This window comes from Chinchilla lanigera, unplaced genomic scaffold, assembly GCF_000276665.1.
Source record: "Chinchilla lanigera isolate Chin_1 unplaced genomic scaffold, ChiLan1.0 scaffold00113, whole genome shotgun sequence".
Classification (NCBI taxonomy): Eukaryota; Metazoa; Chordata; class Mammalia; order Rodentia; family Chinchillidae; genus Chinchilla; species Chinchilla lanigera.
Window position 1 is genome coordinate 1,357,698 of NW_004955514.1, and position 18,177 is coordinate 1,375,874.

Below are 18,177 nucleotides of genomic sequence, written 5' to 3' on the forward strand. Positions count from 1 at the left end.
GGCGGCGCGGGGGCGGTACCTGTTGTTCGGGGCCTTGCGCACCAGGCCGACCGCCTTTGTTTTCTTCCTGGTGAAGTCGCCGTCGAAAGGGAGCACCGAGGCGTAGCCGTGCTCGGCCTCTGCGGACAGACGGCGCAGTCAGCGGCCCCCACCCGTCCGCCGTCCGCCGCCCGCCGCCCACCCGTGCACAAAGACGCGCGGACTACCTCGGTCCCGGCGCTCCAGGTACTCGGCCGCCTCCAGCAACAGCAGCAGGGAGTTCAGCTCCATCCTGCTGCCCGCGCCCAGGACGGAGGCGGCTGCTGCCCGGCGCGCTCCGGCCGGCTCCGCTGCCGCCCGCCCCGCGCGCCCCGCTGCTCACTTGCCCGACTAGCGGACTCCTAAGCTCGGCCGCCACCCTCCGCCTCGGGCCCTCAAATTGACACATAAGGGAGAGCGGCGTCCGGCACAACCAATGGGAACTGGTACTGAGGCCCTGGAGGCGGGCTCTGGCCAGGATCCTAGCCAATGGAGACGGTCCGAGCACCTCGGGCCGGACCGAGAATGTTGACAGATGAGAAGCTCGCCCGGGATAGGCCGGCCGCGGTAGTAACAATTTAGAAGCCCAAGCTTAGCAACAGCACGTGGTGGCCCGGCCCCCGCGCTCCCTGACTGGCGGCTGCTGTGCATGTTAAGTAGGCGCTGCGCGTGGATTGGACCAGGGCGGTCTATGTAAATTGAGGTTGTGGACCAATGGCCAGCGTCTGGGCGTTCAGCCAATGAGGGCGTTGCGGCCGGACGCGTTGCCGAGAGGAAGCGGTGCGCCGTGTGACCGCCGCCCGGCAGTTCGCTGGGGCCGTGGGGCGCTGGCGCCCCCCGGGAGACACCTGGCGGGATGCGCAGCAGGACACGCGCCACCGCCTCGTGCACGCCGTGCTCGGGGACCTGTTGCCCAAACTGGCGGCTGCACTGGCTCTGCGGGAGGACAGGGCCCCTCGGTGGCTCGGGGTCTTGCGTGGAGCTGGAAACGACTCCATCCCCGAGGGACACGGGGTGGCTTCAGGAAGGCCAGGACTCTGGGAGGGACACAGCCAGTCTGAGCCTAAAAGCAAGGCTTCTCTGAAGGTGTCCGTGGGGGAGCCCAGGCGGGAGCCGAGTGTCCTCCGCGCTGTCCAGAGGACACCAGGGGCCCTGCCTGGGAGAGGGACCGCGGTCTACCGCATGGGCACGGGCCCCTCGGTGTCCCCTCCCGCGGGTCCCCTGCCTTTAGGGAGGACCCTGCTCTCTGCCGCCAGGTCTCCTAGATCGCCCCGACCTGCGCTCCGCCCTCCAGGACTGCTGCTAGATCTTCCTCTCGCTGTCTGGCCTTTGGGTTTGGTTTTGGTTTGGTTTTGCTTGCGGTACTAGTAATGGAACCCGGGGCCTCACACGCATGCTAGTGGCAAGTGCTCTGCCACAGAGCTGTATCCCCGCCCCCTTAAAGTTTTGTTTGGAGACAAGGGCTCACTAAATTGTGATCCTGCCTCAGCATGCCAGGCAGTTGCAGTGACAGGCGTGCACTACCCCGGCGCTATCGCTGTTTTTGTCGCGCCTCGGTAAGGGTAGCAGGTGTTTTATGGCATAAAGTGGCCGGCCACCGCATACCCAGAAGTTGTAGATGAGACGGGGCTCTGCTGCCAACCGAACGAAAACTGCTAAACCGCAGCATTTTGGGTCCGAGCACCAATGTGAGTGCTATGTGCATTTTCATTTGCCCCGCCCCGGGCTCCTGGAACCCGGTCCTCGTGGCCCGGGAGCGCCGGGAGCGCCGAGATAGAGCCACCCTGGCACGTGGCCCTGTTGGGGCTCGAGCCCCGCTCACCGAGCCAGCGGGGTTGAGTGACGTGCGCTCCCCCGCCCTGCGGGACCCCGGACGAGACACAGGAGGCTCCCTGCGTGGACTCGGAGTCACGGGGCCCTTCCTGCCGCAGCCCGCCCGCGGGCAGAGGGAACAAGATCGCTCATCTCGGCTTTGGGACCTAGAGAAGGAGCTCGTCACCTCCTGCCCTGCGCCGCCGCCATGCGCAGGTGGCGCGCGTGACCGTGGGAGCCGCCTGCCTGCTCCTGCCAGGGTTCATTCGGACCCCACCCCCAGCCGCCCCCAAGACTGGGTGCGACCTCCCGGGAGCTGGGGTGACCGGCCAGGCTGGGACTGCGAGGGACAGCCGTAGAGGGTGTGGGGCAGACCGCGGGGCGCTGCAGGCCGCTCTGGAGCCCTGGGGATCCGGAAGCCGCCACACTCCCCTGGGGCTGGCAAGTGTCTAGGCCAGCCCCCATGGGCAGCCAGATTGGCGCTCGAGCAGGTGCCCACGGAGCCCCAGCGGCTGGGAGGAAGAGGATGCAGGCGGCCCGCAAAGCAGGCCCAATGGGAACCTATGAAGGCAGCGGAGGGGCGGACCGGCTGGCACCTACAGCCTCCCCTCCCTCCCGCCCAGGCCCCCACACTATCCAGGGGCTGAGGCTCCTCACCCCACTGTGCGCCCCTCTCTGTACATCGAGGCCTCCAGGGGCTCCCACCTGCAGCCCTCCTGGACCAGCCTCTGAGTGCCAGCCACCCAGTCTCTATGGATCTCTGGGGGTGCAGCTCAGCCCACCTGGCCAGTGGTTCCAGGAGAAGGGTGGAGGATCCTCCCTTGTTGTGTGTTGGGGGGGGGGACTAGGGCTGCCTGGCCTTCCTGGATGCCCTCAGCCTCAGCCTCCCTGGATATAGATGAGGCTGGCTCCCACCATGGGGTCTTTGGAGGAGGGGTGCGCTGAGGGATTCCCACCCACCCTGGCCCCCAAGTCCCAAGAACCTGTAGAAGACTCCTTCCTGGCCCCCCCAGGCTGGCTGAGTCCTGCTTCCCTTTTGTAGGTCCTGGACCATCAGACTCTTGTCATCCCCCCAGCATTGCCCACAGCTTCCTGGGTGTCTGAGGACCTCAGCCAAGCATTGGGGAGCACCCTGCACACCCAGGATGAGAAGGCTGGTGGAGCCTTCCTTCTCTAGGGGCTGGCCCAGCCCCTCTTGCTTGTGGCCTCTGCCCTGTGTCCTTTTTGGTCACTGGGTAAACACCCTGAAGTTGCCTGGATCCCTGCTCCTGGCACCCCTGATGCCTGGCTGTCCGCTGGGGGGGGGTGTCATTTGCTCCTGAGGGCAGCTCTGGCCTCAGGGCAGGGCTGGATCAGCAGCCCCAGAGAGCCATGGTGGCACCCTCGACTCTAGTGCGGCTGTGAGGTGGTGGCACAGTCACTGAGACTGCCACACCTGGCTCTTGGGGTGTAAGCAGGATGTCTGGAAAGCCCTGGTAGCAATGGGTGCCCAGGAGGTAGCAGAGTGTGAACATCACGCCACGTGGGCAAGAGCTCCAAACCTCTGCTCCCTGCCCCCGCCCCCACCCTCTGAAGTAGGCCCAGCGCTGCAGCCTCTGCTCAGAGCCCTGGTTGGGGCTGGGCTCTGGGCTGGCCAGCATGGGGCACCAGGCCAGGCCTCCGAGTATTTGCTGGGCTTCCAGAAACTTCGACATGCAGGGGAACATTGCCTGCAGAACACAAAGAGGACAGCAAAATCGAGACACATGAAGATGTAATTAAAGGTCTATGGAAACTAACATAGTGTCTGCATTACTTCTGGATTTAAAATAAGAAAACAGTTCATTACATTTGTGAGCAATGGGTGGGGTAGTTTTTCCCCTCCCTTTTCAAGGTTTTCCCACTAGACTGCAGAGCCCTGGACAACTTAGCAATTGTAATTTTTTTCTATTCATATTTCCTTTTGTGTTTTTAGCAATTGTAAATTAAATTAATTTCTCATAGCCAAAATTGTGCAGAGACAAAATGATAAATTTTCACTTCAAAGGCTTTTGCAGGGGTCGGGGAGCCATGATGGAAGGATGTGGGTGCAGATCAGGCCCCTATCTGGTGTTAGGGTGGTCCCGAGTGGCATGCCAGCTGGGTGGGCGGCCGAGCCCAGCCTCACTGCTGCTTCTAGGCTCACATGCGTGTGGGGACTTTTATGTCCCAGAGGCCTGGGGGCCCAAGCCGGGGGGGGGGTCCTCTCCCATGAACCAGAGGGTCTCTGGTGAGAGAATTATGGGTAGGGGAGGTGGCACTGCAGGGAAGGCTGCCTGGTGGAGGTGACCATAGAAGAAAACAAGTCCCTCCAGGACTCTGGGCATGGCAGTAACATGCAGCAGGCGCTCTGGGTCCTGTCAGCCTCTTTCTAACTCCTGTGTAGATTAGAAGACTCCAGACCTACAGATACCGTGAAGCTGCCCACCCCTCCCTGGTGGTTCAGGGTGTCCTGCTCCCTCTTTCCTGGCCCCTTGGAGCCACGGGGTATGGTCTGCCTGCCTCCCATCATTGCTCCTCTGCAAGTCCCTGACTCCTAGGCCCTCCAGGGACTGGCTTTGCTGGGGATGGTAGTGGGACAGCACAGCTGGTGTTACGGTTTGTGTCTGGATATCCCCCCTAAAGCCTCATGCAGTCATGGGGTGGGCTTCTAGAGTTTTTGATTGATCCATGGTCCAATGCTGGGATTGTGGGTGTGAGTGCTATACCCGCTCTGGGGCAGGTAGGTTGCGTACAATATAAGGGAGGGAAAGAGGCTTGTTTGCTGCTCCTCCCTTTTTGCTCTTGTTGCTTTTGCTGTCTTCTGCCACCATGAACTGTTGCCCTAAGCCATGTGCCACTCTGCCTTGGAGCCAGAGAAGTATGGACTGAAACCTCCACAAACTGTGAGCTAAACAAACCTTTCCTTTCTTAATTTTGGGCTTTGGGTATTTTGTCTCAGCAACGAGAGAAAAGTAACCAAGACAGAATTTGGTACCAGAGAAGTGGGGTCGTTGCTGTGACTATACTTGACCATGTGGTTTAGGAGCCTCTGGAAATGGCTTGTGGGAAGTGGTCCCCTACACTTGCCTGGAGATGTCACCTGAAAGAACACTCTCTGGAGATGTCACCTGAAAGAGAAGCACTAGAATGCCTTTGGCTGTTCTGTATGGGAGATTCCGGTCAGAGCTCAGAAGACCAGAAGGCTGATAGAAATCCTGCCAGTAAAGACCAGGCTCAGGAGGTTTCCGCTGGGGAGAAGGATTGCATTGGTTGTTGGGCTCCAGATAATGTGTGTAACAGCTTGGCAAAAAGTTTGTCTGCATTTTGCTCATGTCCAGAGACTTTGCTTGAGACTAAGATTTAGAGTGGTGGACTGATTAATCTGGCAGAAGAGATTTCAAGGCAGTCCAAAGTTGAGACAGTAGCATGGCTATTGTTGGGGGCTTTTAGCCAGATTTATGTTGAGAATGAAGAGCAAAGAGCCCAGCAGGATGATTTAAAATGTTGTGAGTTTGGCCAGAAAGGAAGCTCCAGTAAAGCTGTGGACTACAAAAATAGAGCTGAGGAGATCTCCATTGCTGAGGAGGAACAAGAAAATTGAAAAGATGGCCTGAGGGCATCAAAAGAAGCAAGTCTCCATCCTTTGCAGCCTCAGAACTGCAAAGGTGAAAGGCTTTGCTTTGAGAAGAAAGCCACACAGGGCCATGTTCCAGAATGCCGCCAGTGGCTACACCAGGTTCCAGAATGGTAGCAGCATAGAGAATTTGTTCTCCAGAATTGCATTCAGAGTGTCCAGTGACCCAGGCAGTCAACTCCTATGGCCAAGAGAGAGGAAAGCTTGGCTACTGCTCCAGGTGGCAGCAGAGCTTGGCATCATCCATGTGGCACTGGTTTTAGGCACATGCAGAGTTCTGAGGTTAAGGAGGCTTCCACCACGATTTCAGGAGACCTGGGAGGCCAGACAGTGTGCCCCTGAGAGGGCAGTGTGTGAAGCTGTGAGTAAGGAGCCAAAGGTACACTGGAAACCCCAGAAGTCTAGAAAAGCCAGGAACGTGGATTGTCTGCGGAAAGGTACAAAGCGGGCCCAAGAGAGAAGCCATGGGAGCTACAACCACCAGAAATGCCACAGGGGTGGAACCACGTGGAGCTCACAATTTGCCACAGATTGCCTTGGATACTGAATGTGGAACTGTAAGACTTAATGTTTGCCCTGTTGGATTTTGGACTTGCTTTGGTCCCAAAGCTCTGTATCCTCATTTGTACCTTTTGGAATGGTAATGTTTTTCTTGTGCCATTGAATGTTTCAAGTGTTTAACTTTGTATTTGTACAGCTAAGAGTTTGCCTTAGGTCTCAGAGGAGACTTGGGACATGGACTCTTCAGCAATGCTGAAACTGTTAGGACTCTGACAACTCTTAGAAATGGACTAAAATGTCTTTTGCATAAATGGATATACATGAGCCTTTGGGGGGTCCAGGGGCAAAATGTTATGGTTTGTGTCTGGATGTCTCCCCAAAGCCTCATGCAGTCATGGGGTAGGCATCTAGAGTTTATGATTGATCTATGGTCCAATGCTGGGATTATGGGTGTGAATGTGGCACCTGCCCTAGGGGGGTAGTTTGCCTACAGTGTCAGGAAGGGAAAGAGGCTGCCTGCCACCACTCCTCCCCTTTTGCTCTTGTTGCTTTTGCTGTCTTCCACCACCATGAGTGGTTGCCCTCTGCATGTGCCATCCTGCCTTGGAGCCGGCCGAGTATGGACTGAAGCCTCCACAAACTGTGAGCTAAATAAACCTTTCCTTCTTTAATTTGGGTGTGGAGTATTTTGTCTCAGCAATGAGAGCAAATCAAGACAGGTGGGGAAAGAGGTGGAGATGGATTGCGCCCTGCAAGCCTGGAGGCCCAGAGAGGAGGTGGTGGGGTGCCCCCTGGTGGCCACTAGGGACTACAGCTGGAACCCTGACAGGAGCACAGGCTTGGGCCACAGGAAGGGAAGGGGGTCCCTGTCTCCCATGGCCTCCAGCACTGCCGTCACCAACTGGGACACCCCTAGCTCTGAGGGTCATCTGCTGCCCTGGTTGTTGCCCAAGACTCAGCTGCGTGAGGGGAGGTGACCTCACCAGAACTGGATGCAGGCACAGACAAGGGAGAGGGCAGCAGGGCACCTGCAGAGTCCTAGTGTGGGTGTGTAGGGACCCCAAGACACCTGCACGGGAAAGGGGCAGGACAGGACAGTGCGCCCCGCCCCCACCCCATGCTACCTCCCAAGGTCAAGCAGGCATCTCTCTAGCCCTGGGTCTCCTCCCCAGTGCCCCCTATCCTGTGCCTCCTCCTGGGTGTCCTCTGGGAGCTACAGGGAACATCTGGGGCACTGGGCCACCCACCTGGCCTAGAGCCCTGCTGTCACCACAAGCCAGGCTGGGGTATTGAGGATGCAGGTGGACCCATCCCAGGGTAGAGGGCAGTGCCAGGCAGGCGAGGTGGGTGCTCTCAGGTGCCAGCTGGCCAGTGCTCCCCAGCTCCCTGCACAGCCCAGCTCTGCCGCTTACAGACCTCCACGAGCCTAGCTTCCCCACCTGTGACACAGGGATCCTGCTCCACTGAGGGACTGTCATAGGGACCGTGGCTGTTGTGTATGAAGCCAGAATGGGAAGGTGAGGATGGGACCCAAAGCTAGAGGCTGCCTCTGAGGACACACCCCACCCACCTAGGGGCTTCTGGCCCTGAGTCCCCACTGTGGGTGGGCTGCACTGTCCCAGCTTTGTTCCTCCAGTGGGGAGCCAGGGGAGGGTGCAATGGCCAAGGGACCTGGGCGTAGTGTAAGTCCAGGGAACCCCCACTCCTGGACAAGTGGGGGTCTCAGGCCCCAGGCTCCCTGCAGGGCAGCTCAGGCCCCAAGGCCGGTCACACTGGCATGAGGGCAGAATGGCCTCTGACCTGCTGGATGTGGACACCATGTTAGCATGGGTGCCTGTGAGAACAGAGAGGACACTCAGCATAGCCTGGCTTGGTTCCCGGCAGGGGGGAAACTCCTCCAGACGGCTGACGACGCACTGTGGCACAGCTGTCACCGATGCGAGGACAAGAGAGGCCCGGGGGCTGGGACCGAGCCTGGGGCAGCCAGGGATGCCCCGTCTCTTCTGCTCCCGAAGGACTTACCCTGGCCAGAAGGAGCTGTGTTCTAGGAAGAGGGTCTGGCAGCTGCTGTGGCCTCCCGGGGCTCTCACTGTCTTTCCCCAGGCTACCATCTCCAAGGGCACCGAGGTCGCAAGGGCTTAGGCACCAAAAGCAGAGGAAGGCTCTGCTGCCTTGGCAACCCCTGGCTGGCCTTTCCATGTTCTCCCCAGGGAACCTCCAAAGGCAGTGCCCAGGCTGCTGGTGATACAGCCCTACGACCAGGACCACCAAGGTGGGGAAGGCCTCAGGCTGGGGTGGCCAAGAGCAGCTCTGGTCACCCACGCCCAAACCCACACACAGGCTAGTACAGGCCAGCAGCTGGGAGACGGACCCCTCATGGGAAGGAACAGGCTCAGGCTGGGCAGGGGGCAGCCACCCTTTCCCGGCGGCTGATGGGAAGCTGCCCTTCAGTGTTCTACACTGGCATGGCCACGGCCTCCCAGACAGAGAAGGAGTCGGTGTTGACAGAATACACGAGAGCGGTTGCAATCCTTAAACAGATTTATGGAAATGATTTTGAATAATAGCATTTAGAAAATAAAAATAATCTCAATACATATTTCCTCCATTATATACTCTCTCCTCCCACAGAGGCCGTCTTTGTGTACATGTGTTCTACTGCTAAACAGTAATTGGATTTCATCCTATAAAAGAAGCAATAGGTGTGTCATCTCTCTAAAAATAAAACTGCAATCGTCATTGCAATGTGAAGCCTGAGATTGAAGCCTGAGGAGGTGTCTGTGCCAGAGCCACGCGGCAGCCAGCCCGGGCCCCTGCTGCCCGAGGACACAGGGAAGGGTCATGCCGGCCAAGCAGGCCCCTAAGCCCAGGACCAGGAACCCGAGAAATGTCTGCCAAGTGTCTGGGCCTGGTGGGCGATGGTGCGGATGCCAGGGGCACGTCCACTCGCCCGGGCAACCGCTGGGTCTGCTTCCTGCATTCCCCTCCCAGAAGAAATGAGACGTGCGTTTTTAAGCAGGGTCCTGAGGTGGGCAGTGGGCACTGGGGAGTGCGGTGGGCGCTAAGCACGCAGGGAGCCACAGCACTGGGCTCCAGAGCCCCCTGCAGATTCTCTGCCACAGATGAGGCTGCACAGAGTGGCTGCTCTCCTGCCTCAGCACACACAGCAGAACAGAGCTCTGATGGACGACAGAAGAGCCCAGCCCTGCTCAGCCAGGCGCCCTGCCTGGGAAGAGCTACGAGGCCAGGCAGTCAGGGAGGCTGAGCTCTGTCCACTCCGCGTCTGGTCTGGGGTCCCTGCAGGTGGGAGCAGGGAGGCAGCTTGAAGAGCTGCAGCAGGCCTTCCTGCAGCACCGCACCGCCTTCCCGGGAGCCACGGTAGCTCCGGGAGCACTCGCCACATGTCATATGCCTGCCTTGTCGCTGTAGAAGGGTGTGACGTGGAACATGTAGCAGTGTGTGCACACACGCACGGGCTTCACCTGTCCGTAGCGGGGCAGCGGTGCTGAGTGTGAGGAGCAGCGGGAGCAGAAGATCTGGAACCAGGGCAGGCAGCAGCCAGTGGGCACAGGGTCCCGGGTTGGCCCCCCTGCAGTCCCCCACCCACACTGGCAAGGTACTGGGGGTGGGGGCTCTGCTGGCCCCAGCCCCATGGTTGGTGGAGAGGGGACCCTTGTGAACCCCCGGCAAGACTTGGCCTGGGAGTCTGGAGTCCTGAGGGGCATCCAGGCCCTGAACAGAGGCTACCACAGGCCCCTGCCCCAGCCCTCTGTCCGCGACCTGGCCCTGGCTCTGGCTGTGCAGCCAGGACTGGACACGGGCTGGAACAGGCCTGGGACTTCAAGAGGTGCTGCACAAGGACCCCGAAGGCCTCATCAGCCCCCGGGCTGCTGGTCCTGACCCCAGCCCCAGGGTCATGCCCACGGGCCCCACCCACCTTCCCACAGCTGCGGCAGTGGTGCTTCCTGCGGATGACGGTGAAGGGCGCCTTGCATGCGGTGCAGAAGCCGCAGGCCTCGTCCGGCACCCACTCGGGGGGGTCTGTCACAGGAGAGCAGGCGTCAGCCATACCCAGGTGGAGGGCAGCACCTGACTCCTCTCCCTGGGCCGCCCTGGCCGTTCAGGACTGGCAAGGGTTCCAGGAAATGAGCTGTGGTCACAGGTCTCCCTCCTCACTGCCATCCGCAGGGCTGGCAGTCATACCCTGCCGCAGGCCCAGCCAGGCCTCCTGGACTCGGGATGTGCAGTGGGGAGGGGGCTCTCCAGCTGGGTGACCCAGCCATTCACCTGAATAACTGTCAGCAGCCCCTTTCAAAGGCCTGGGCCCCACCCCAAACCGCCCTGGACTCCCTTCCCTGACAGCCATGCTGCCTGGCCCCCAGTGGACTCCTGATGAGAGCAGGGCTCAGGATCTCATGCGACCAGGTCAGACGCTGCAGCCCCCTGCACCCCGAGGGCTGCTAGAACCCCACAGGCCCTGTCATGGTCCCTGCATGCCCTGAGGCTGCCACAAGACACCTCGTGGTACAAGGGTGCTGACGGCATCTGGTGGAGGCATCCTTGACATGATGCCTCCCTGATCCCGCATCCTCCGGCACGTGCCTGCCAGGCTGAGACTCCTGGCAGAGGTCACTCAGTGATGTGGGGGCTGTGTGCCCACTGGTCCTCCTTGGGACCACATGCCAGAGGACCTCAGAGTCCTGCGTCTGCAGATGCCAGACAGGCCCCAGCCCACTGTGCCCCACGCACCTTCGAAGTCTCCGTCACGGGTCTTGGCTGCAAGCTCAGAGGACGACAGGGTCTCCTGGCACAGTGCACAGTCCTCCAAGGCTGCACTCCGAAGGCTCTGGGTGACTGGAAGAGAAGGAGGCCGCTGGGGCTGGGGCCATGCAGTGGATGCTGTCCGTTGTCCCTTGTGGGCTGCCTGGGCACTCCCAGGCCCAGTGAGTGTCTCACAGTGCGTGCCACGTGCCAGGGCCACCTTAGCAGACAGGGCACTGGCCTTGGCAGGGTCTGCCTCCCAAGGCCCCTCTCCGCTCAGCAAGGCGGCCCCCGAGGCCATGCTGTCTCCTCCCCACTGGCATCCAGTCCTGGGCCCCTTGCCAGGGAGTGGTCAGATCCCCCAGACAGACAGGGACTCTGTGGGCCCTGTCCAGCGTGGCCCAAGCAGCCCGCAGGCATGGTGCGCACGGCCGGTCCTTGTCATAGCTCTTCTCAATCCTGCCTTCAAGGAGGCTGCCAACCCAGATTCCTGGGCAGGAGGGGGCCTGGCCGCGCGGCTCCTGGCAGAGCTGGGTTGGATTCAAGCTCTTCCTCACCAGAAAGAAGGTCCCTGCAGGGCAAGGCTGCAGGACGGGGGCTCTAGGGCCAGTCACAACGATCTGTGTACCCAGACAGCCCATAAGCAAAGGCCCCACTGTGAGGGTAGCTTCCCCAGAACAGGGGCTTCTGCCCAGCACAGGGGCAGAAAACAGGGATCTGGTGACAGAGGGCCAAATGCTCTACGCCCCAGCACTCCCTGCTTGACACCTCTCTCTCTCAACAGGTACTTGGTATGTGTGTGCATGTCTGTGAGTACATGCAAGGGTGGGTGTGTGTGCCTATGTGTGCACAGGAAAGCACACATGCACCTCTGGCGTGAGAGATATGTACATGTAGGGAGATCAAAGCCAGGGCAGCCTCTGCCACTCCCTGTGGGGAGGTGGCCCATGTCCCCTCCGCTGGTGCCTCTGAATGTTTTGACAGATGGGAGGGAGGGACTCATGACATCTGGTCCTGCCTTTGAGAGGGAGGCGAGGTTCCCAGCCTCTGTGTGTAGCAGGAAGCGGGGCCCTTGCTGCACCATCCCTGGTCCCTACACACCGGGTCACATAAAGCCTGGACACATGGCTGCCTCAGAGCGGCAGGTGCAGCTCTACGTGCACCCCCACCCCGGGGGCAGACAGCCTGGTTGGCAGGCCCACAGAGCCTGTCCCGGCACTCACCCTTCTTCAGCTTCTCATTGTCATCTGTTTCTGGCTTTGTGGCCATGACTTCAAACAGCGTTTTGAGAATACTCCTCAGGTCACTTGCATAGTTCGTCTGCAGCTGGTCGGCCACCCCTGGGGGAGAGGACCATGTGGGAGGGACAGAGGACAGAGGGAAGAGGGAAGGGGAGTGCCCCAGCCCTAGGAGGGAGGCTGCACTTCCTGCAGTGTGTCACAGGCCACGGATGAGCACAGCCACCACCATGAAGCTGCCCTGCCCACCACCAACAGGCACCTGCAGAGCCCCGCAGTGCCCAGCTGAATGGCATCATGATCACCATCACATGGACTCAGGCATTAGCACAGCCCCTGGAACCCCACAACACACCATCCCAAAAAACTGGCTGCAGGGCCTCAGCACAGACGCCATGTGGCAGAAGCCAGGGAGGAGCTGGGGGCTGCAGCTGCTGTGCCCACCCAGCTGTCACCCCAGCTCCCCCCACCAAAAAAAAGCCCCACCCCACCTGCAGAGCTCCTTCCTCCTCCTTCCCATGGAGCCGATCTGGCCCTTTCTGCAGAGAAGCCCTTGCTCCGCATGGGGGAGACTGCCGCCTTCCAGCAAGGCCAGGAGGCAGTGCCAGCCCACTGGCCTCAGGAGCCCTGTGCTGCACCCCATGCGTCCTCAAGCCTGTGTGTGTCCTGGGCCCAGACATCATACCTGAGATGCAGACAAACAGCCGGTGGATCAGGTCGTGGCTGCCGTGGAACCTGGACCGGATCTTCTCTCTCGTGGCCATGGGGGTGACAGGCGTGGCTGCAGGGGCCACCTCTGGCCCAGTCTTGTCTATGACGCAGGAAACCAACATGGAGCCGCTGCAGAGAAGGAGATGGCGGTGTGGGGTGTGGAGCGTGAGGTGAAAACCTGTCATGTGCGGCCCCCGCTCCAAGGAGCCCAGGCACCCAGCAGCCACTTCCTGTAACTTGCCTTTAATGAGCCATCAATGTAACCTATGTGCCCCACTTAAAAAGCCGGGTGGTTCAGCAGGGATCTGACCCAGTGCCTGCCCTGCCTGGGCCTCCTGTGGTCGCTGCGGCAACCCCCAAGCCCTCGGCGGGCTCGAACTTAGACTGCACTGTCCTGCAGCCACGACTCACTTCCGCCTATGGAAGCACTACCTCACCTCTCATGAACCTTTGAGGGGCAGAAAGATGACCCCCCAAAAAATGTGTCCACACCCTGGCCCTGGAGCCTGGGAATGGGGGCCTATTTGGAACGAGCATCTCTGCAAGTGTGATTCAGCAAAGGGCCTTGAGATGAGAATATCCTGGGCTGTTCTGCAGGCCCTAAACCCAGTGACAAGTGTCCTTATAAGACACCAACGAGGAGGCAGACACCCGAATGGGAGGAGGGGGCCACAAGACCACAGGGTCAGAGCCTGGGGTGACACAGCTGCAAGCCAAAGGCCACCACAGTCACCAGTGCAAGAAGAGGCAGGAGGACATGCCTGCAGCCTCCAGGGGGACAGCGGGTTGGACTCCTGGCCTCCAGGCCCTGAAAAGAAATCTCTGTGGACTCCAGCAGCCACAGGACACTCTGCAGGGTGCTTCGGGTCTTCCCAGCAGCCTGGGTTTGTCAGGTTTGCTCTTTGGGGTCCACTGTACTTGCTTAAAGGACGTTCGTGGCTGAGCCTCAAACCCTAAATAGTTTGTCTCCTACTATCTACCTCCTGGTGGTCTCTCTGTCCTACGTTCTGGGAAGCTTCTTCAGCTTTTTCTTCTACTTTTTACCCGTGACGCTTTAATTTCTGCTCTCTGCTTTCTTATTTCCTACCCCTATTGTTTCTTGGATGTAGAATCTTTTGTCTATCTAGAAATAGTCACTACAATATTTGCAAGTTGCTATCTGAAGCTGGCACCGTCTGTTTTCCCTCCTGGGGGCCTGGCTGGTCTGTGTGGTCTGTCCCCCATGCCGGCGGCTGGCCACACATGCAGGGCACCGGGCCATCTGCTTTAAGAGGAAGGCCCTAAGAGGCTGTCTGCACCCAGGGAAACAGGACCAGTCACTGTGCTGACGGGAGTATAATGTACGGGGCCACTCTGGAAAAGCAATCTGGCGCCTCAGTGAACCTGGACCTGTGTGAGCTGCACACTGAACCCTGGTCCTCGTGCGGCCAAAGACACAGGAGGATCTCTGAGGCCACCCGGTTCCGGAGAACTAGAAAGCAGCTCACGCCTGGAGTGACGCATGGAGACCTGACGCGGCCTGAGCACCCAGGGGACACTGTGAGCCCTGGACACGCAGCCGCGCGACCCACAGAACTGCCCCATGTCGCTTGTCCTCGTGCTCCACAGCCACCCAGGAGCACTGGGGGCCACACTGGTGCAGGGCAGGGGTGTGGCCGGAAGAGGCCCCGGAGCCCCTGAGGTTCTCCCCTAGTGGGTGCCTGGGCCTGCACTTGCACTCACACCAAGGGATCAACATTTGCTGGACACAGAGAAGCACAGGAGGCTGGGAGCGGCGGCGTGTGCGGGGCCGTGGGCCCCAGGGAAGGACTGCAGCCCCTGACCCGGAGCCGGGGTGGGGGCCCCGCTGACCCTTGGCAGGGCTAAGGAAGAGGCTGGCAGCTCCTGTGTAGCCCTGCAGTCGCAGCAGCCAGCCTCCCCCAAGGGCACCAGAGGGTCACAGAGACCAGAGATGCTCAGGGCAGCGCTGTTCAGCCAGGAGATGGGTACAACCACGTGTGTCCAGCGGGAAGGCGCAGGTAATGGAACGTGCTGCCTGTGTGCAGACTACCACTCAGCCTCCAAAAGGAAGGGCACCCTAAAGTCCGAGGGCACGCCCTGAGAACGGCCGGGTGAAGCCAGCGGACGCGCAGGACGAGCCCCGCAGGATGCTGGTGACACGGGGACCCTGGAGCAGGCGGTCACAGAGCCCGCAGGGGAGGGGGCAGTGTCAGTCCAGGAAGGTGACAGCCTTCTGGGCGAGGGTGGCGGCGGTGCCTGCACAGCAGTGGAATGTACTGTCTAGTGCTGCTGAACCGCACGCTCACGGTGGCTAAAATGGTGAATTTTCTGGATATACCTGAGACCAAAATTTTGTTTAAATGAAAAAACAAACTAACAAAAAAACAAGGAGGGCAGAGGCGAGCAGAGGCAGAGGCGGCGAGGAGGTCGGAGGCTCGGGTCTGCGTATGCAGCCTGCGGGGGTGTGCGTGCTGAGGCAGGCTTCGCGGTGCTTACGCGGTCAGTAAAGAAAGCTTAAAAATCACCTGTATTTCGATGTGACAGCAATAAACTGAAAAGCTGAGAATGGAATTAAGAAAACGGCCCCACTTACCACCGCATCGCAAAGATTAAGACATTTGGGGTAAACTTAAGGAAGGAATGTCGAGAGCGACACACAGAAACTGGAAAACGTGGACAGAAACACAAGGGCTGTGCAGGTGGACGGGAACGGCATGGAGAAGTAGCGGCCCCGGAGCCTGGGCTGGTGACGCGGGCGGGGACAGACGAGGTGGGCCAGCTCCCTAAAGGATCCTCCTCAGACATGATTGCTGCAGTGTCTGAGGGGCACCACGAGACCCGGAGCCAGCGTGGAAGTGAGGGGCTGAGTACCCACGTGCTGGCCCCGGCACAGAGAGGACACAGATACCTGAGGTGGGCACAGCGCTGACGGGGAGACGTCAGCCCAGAAACCACACAGGGTGAGGCAGCCTCCCCCATGACTCGGGCTGGCTGGCAGCGAGAAGAGAGGGAATGTGGGACAGGCACCGCAGGGCCCGGGCAGCCTGCAGAGCGGACGTGGTGGCAGCACGTGACCAATGAGATGAAGAGGCGAGCAGAGGCCTCGGGCAGGTGGGCATGGCCTGGCCCAGGGCCCAGACAGGGAAGCCTTTGGCCCAGTCACACTTGGCCCCCAACACCTCACAGGACACCTCCAGGGCTGAGTCCGCCACCCAGAGCAAGGTCTGGCTGCTTCTGTGTATGTCCAGGGCTGGGAAGGGGTCACCCTGTTAGAGTTCACATCCAGATGTCCTCCAAATGCCTCTCGTCCAGAGGCGGGGCCTCTGGAGGGCGATGGGTCGTGGGGTGCTATGCATGTTGGTGGATCCACCCACGGATGAGCTCAGGGCTGACTGTGCTGTAGGAGGTGAGGTCTGGTTGGAGGGGTCACTGGGGTGTGGCCTGGAAGGGTGCATTCTTGTCCCCTGCTCCTCCCTTCTCTCTGCTTCCTAGCTGCCATAGGTTGAGCCTAAGAGACACTCCTCCAGACACTGGCTTTGGAACTACCTGCCGAAGTCACAGCTGTCTCCAAGAGCACAGTTAGGATCAGCAGCAGGGGACGGCTTCTCCTAGACAGGCACCCCGGGAGATCTAGCAGGGAGGTGTGTGTGTGTTGAGATCCCAGCCCCAAGACCTCAGAAGGTGGCCTTTTGGTCACAGGGCCCTGAGAGATGTCATTAGTTCAGATGAGGTCACACTGGGGCAGGGTGGCCCTGATCCAACAATAAGACTGGTGTCCTTATAAAAAGAGAACCTTGGTCACAGACACACACGCAAGGAGAGGGCTGAGTGAAGATGGAGCTCAGGCGTAGCCCGAGCCAAGAACAACCAGGACAGCAGGTGCCACCAGGAGCTGGGGGTACAGGGCCTCCCTTGCAGCCTCAGAAGGGACCAGCTCTCCACACCCAATCTCAGGCGCTCCCAGATCATGACCGGGCACGATCGGTTCTCTTTGCAGCAGTCACCTGCTTTGTGGAGCTCTGTGACGCAACATATTGCCTATGCCATGCTGGAGGGCCTCGCACTGCTGTCTGCCCAACAGGTCCGTTTCTTCTGAAGAGAGTGCACCTCCCTGCTCCTTCCCTGCAGCCACTTGCAGTCAGTGGAGTCAACGCTCAGCCGTGTTCCTAGGAAGTCAAGTCTTCTCACACTAGCTCCTAATGCCAGCTCTGGGTCCCATGGGAATGCATGCAGGACAGGGACGGCAGCGGGGACAAGTTCTGCTCCTATCCAAATGACAACAGGGGGACTGGGCTGGGACCTGGAGAGCAAGTGCTGATCCATGAACCACTGAACCCTGAGGGCAGGATGCCCAGGCAGGTCTCCCAGTGGTACAGCTCCCTGACCCGAGGCTGGCAGATGCCCAATGCCCACCACCACCATCCCATTGTCCTCCATAGACTAGCTCGGGACCTGAGGGTCACATTCTCTTGGAGTGTCCTCCAGAGTCCATGTGCCTCTGTCCTCAGGTTGGCAGGCACAGGCCTGGAGGTCCTTCCCGACACTCCGGCACCGTCACTGCTCCCCATGTCATCTGGTGTAGCTGTGGGACCAGGGTCGCCCTGGAGCACAGAAGTCAGGCTGAGGGTGGGCTGTGCAAGTCTCCTCCCCTCTGCTGCCTGCTGCCCTGGCCTGTGCCAGCAAGACCTGACGGCTGTCAGAGACCTGCTCTGTAGGACACCCCTGGAGCCCACAGGTCTTCAGGATCTGTTCCTCCTATCAGAAACACCTTTGCTGACCACTGGTCACAGACCCCATGCCCCACCCGGCTCTCCTCCTAGGCACCCTTGCATGACTGCTGCCCAGACGCTGATCTCCCTGCTGTTAGGATCAGACCAGCTCTGTCAACTCCACTCCTGCCGTGGCCCTGCACGAGTGGCCCCCAAGGCACAGCTGCTGAGCACCGACTGGCAGGTGGTGGGGACCACGCACATGCTCTCCTCTCTGTGGGATCCCCGCTCCCCGCAGTGCTCTATGCAAACGTGGTCAGGGAAGGACAGCAACCACAGAGCCCACAGGACTCACACACCCTGAGCACGGGGGCTCTTCTCAGGAAGACAGAGCCTGTGGTGGCCCTTCCGAGGAGGAGGGGACAGCAGAGTGGTTACAAGCACAGGGCTCAGATACTGCCATGGCTGAACAGTGCCACCCAAAACAGAATGCCATACCAAATCCCCAGAACCTGGAAGTGACCTTTGGAGAAAAGGTCTTTTTGTGTTAAGTGGAAGATTCTGAGCGAAGTCCATGCTGACCCTGGACGGCATGAGTGGGCCCTAAGACAGTGAGGGTCCTCCTGAGAGGCAGAAGAGACACACACGCCCCGGGCAGCGGAGGCGCAGGGAGAGGCAGGCCGGGCCCTCCCTAGTGGTGGAATCTAACCCAAGCCCCAGTCTCTCTCCCAGCGTGCACAGCTCTGCGACAGACCAGCAAGCTCCCACCTGCCCTGCACAGCCTGGGGTGGAC

At 59.9% G+C, this 18,177-nt stretch overlaps 2 protein-coding genes across 2 annotated transcripts in view; both read right to left on the reverse strand.

The window, feature by feature from the left end:
* Positions 1-395, reverse strand: part of Mxd4 (MAX dimerization protein 4) — a 9,491-nt gene extending 9,096 nt beyond the window's left edge. Inside the window, exons 1-2 of the mRNA XM_005408726.2 lie at positions 207-395; positions 20-119 (exon numbers count right to left, since the gene is read on the reverse strand). Of these exons, the coding sequence (XP_005408783.2) occupies positions 20-119; positions 207-270 (164 nt within the window). The 5' untranslated portion in view covers positions 271-395. The remainder of the gene's footprint in view (positions 1-19; positions 120-206) is intronic.
* An 8,093-nt stretch (positions 396-8,488) lies between these two features.
* Zfyve28 (zinc finger, FYVE domain containing 28) overlaps positions 8,489-18,177 on the reverse strand; it is a gene marked incomplete at its 5' end in the record, with an annotated part of 84,797 nt that continues 75,108 nt past the window's right edge. The window contains 5 exon segments of the mRNA XM_005408727.2: positions 8,489-9,501; positions 9,903-10,006; positions 10,715-10,819; positions 11,950-12,066; positions 12,650-12,804. Coding sequence (XP_005408784.1) covers positions 9,370-9,501; positions 9,903-10,006; positions 10,715-10,819; positions 11,950-12,066; positions 12,650-12,804 — 613 coding nt within the window. The 3' untranslated portion in view covers positions 8,489-9,369.